The 701-nt window shown below is 30.8% G+C and overlaps 1 protein-coding gene across 1 annotated transcript in view; it reads left to right on the top strand.

The window, feature by feature from the left end:
* The window catches only part of LOC111653638 (odorant receptor 131-2-like), a 1120-nt gene extending 626 nt beyond the window's left edge, over positions 1-494 (top strand). Inside the window, exon 2 of the mRNA XM_023404263.2 lies at positions 453-494. Within this exon, the coding sequence (XP_023260031.2) occupies positions 453-494 (42 nt within the window). The remainder of the gene's footprint in view (positions 1-452) is intronic.
* Positions 495-701: the final 207 nt, after the last annotated feature.

Below are 701 nucleotides of genomic sequence, written 5' to 3'. Positions count from 1 at the left end.
GGATTGAGGGTTGTTGATGTTGGCATTTGTGTTTTTAAGTCAATGCTTCTTTGCTTCATGGTATAAATAGTAGACGACGCTGAAAATATTTTGATTTTGATATTGTAATTCGACGCTTCATTTCCCATACATTGATTTATTTTGACGATCACTATAAACTGCCATATTTTTTTTTCTATTAGTCATGTACAGTTGCACTGCTTCTCTTCTCTGCTCACTGGGCGAGGTGGGGCTGCATACTCAGCACACATGCACACATGCACACATAAGGCACACAGATATATCGATATCAGCACATATATTCTTTGATATGATATGAATACTTTTATTAAGAAGCAATAATGCAGTGGAAATGCTTGGGTCAAGTTATATCGGCAGCATTTTATGTATATTTGATCCATTGTTTTTTATTCATGTTAAATATATATATAAAAATAACATATAAATACATATTTGTTGTCATGCTTATTATTTATAGTTATTCATTTTTATGATTATTTTATGTAATTCCCTGGGAAATTTACTGTTTCAGTTAACTGAAATAATTTTGGACAATAAAGTTTATTGTTAAACTGTAAAATATCCTGCTTTCATTACATATCTTTTTCACGAGTGTTTATATATATATATCAGCCAATATATCGATATCTGAATTCTTTTACTCCCTAATATCGTTATCGGCCCCAAAAATCCAATATCGG

This window comes from Seriola lalandi, unplaced genomic scaffold (genome assembly GCF_002814215.2).
Source record: "Seriola lalandi dorsalis isolate HSWRI2012SDOR001 ecotype SW California unplaced genomic scaffold, Sedor1 jcf7180002054237, whole genome shotgun sequence".
Lineage (NCBI taxonomy): Eukaryota > Metazoa > Chordata > Actinopteri > Carangiformes > Carangidae > Seriola > Seriola lalandi.
The sequence above is the reverse complement of the archived record's forward strand: the minus strand, read 5'-3'. Positions and strand labels throughout refer to the sequence as shown.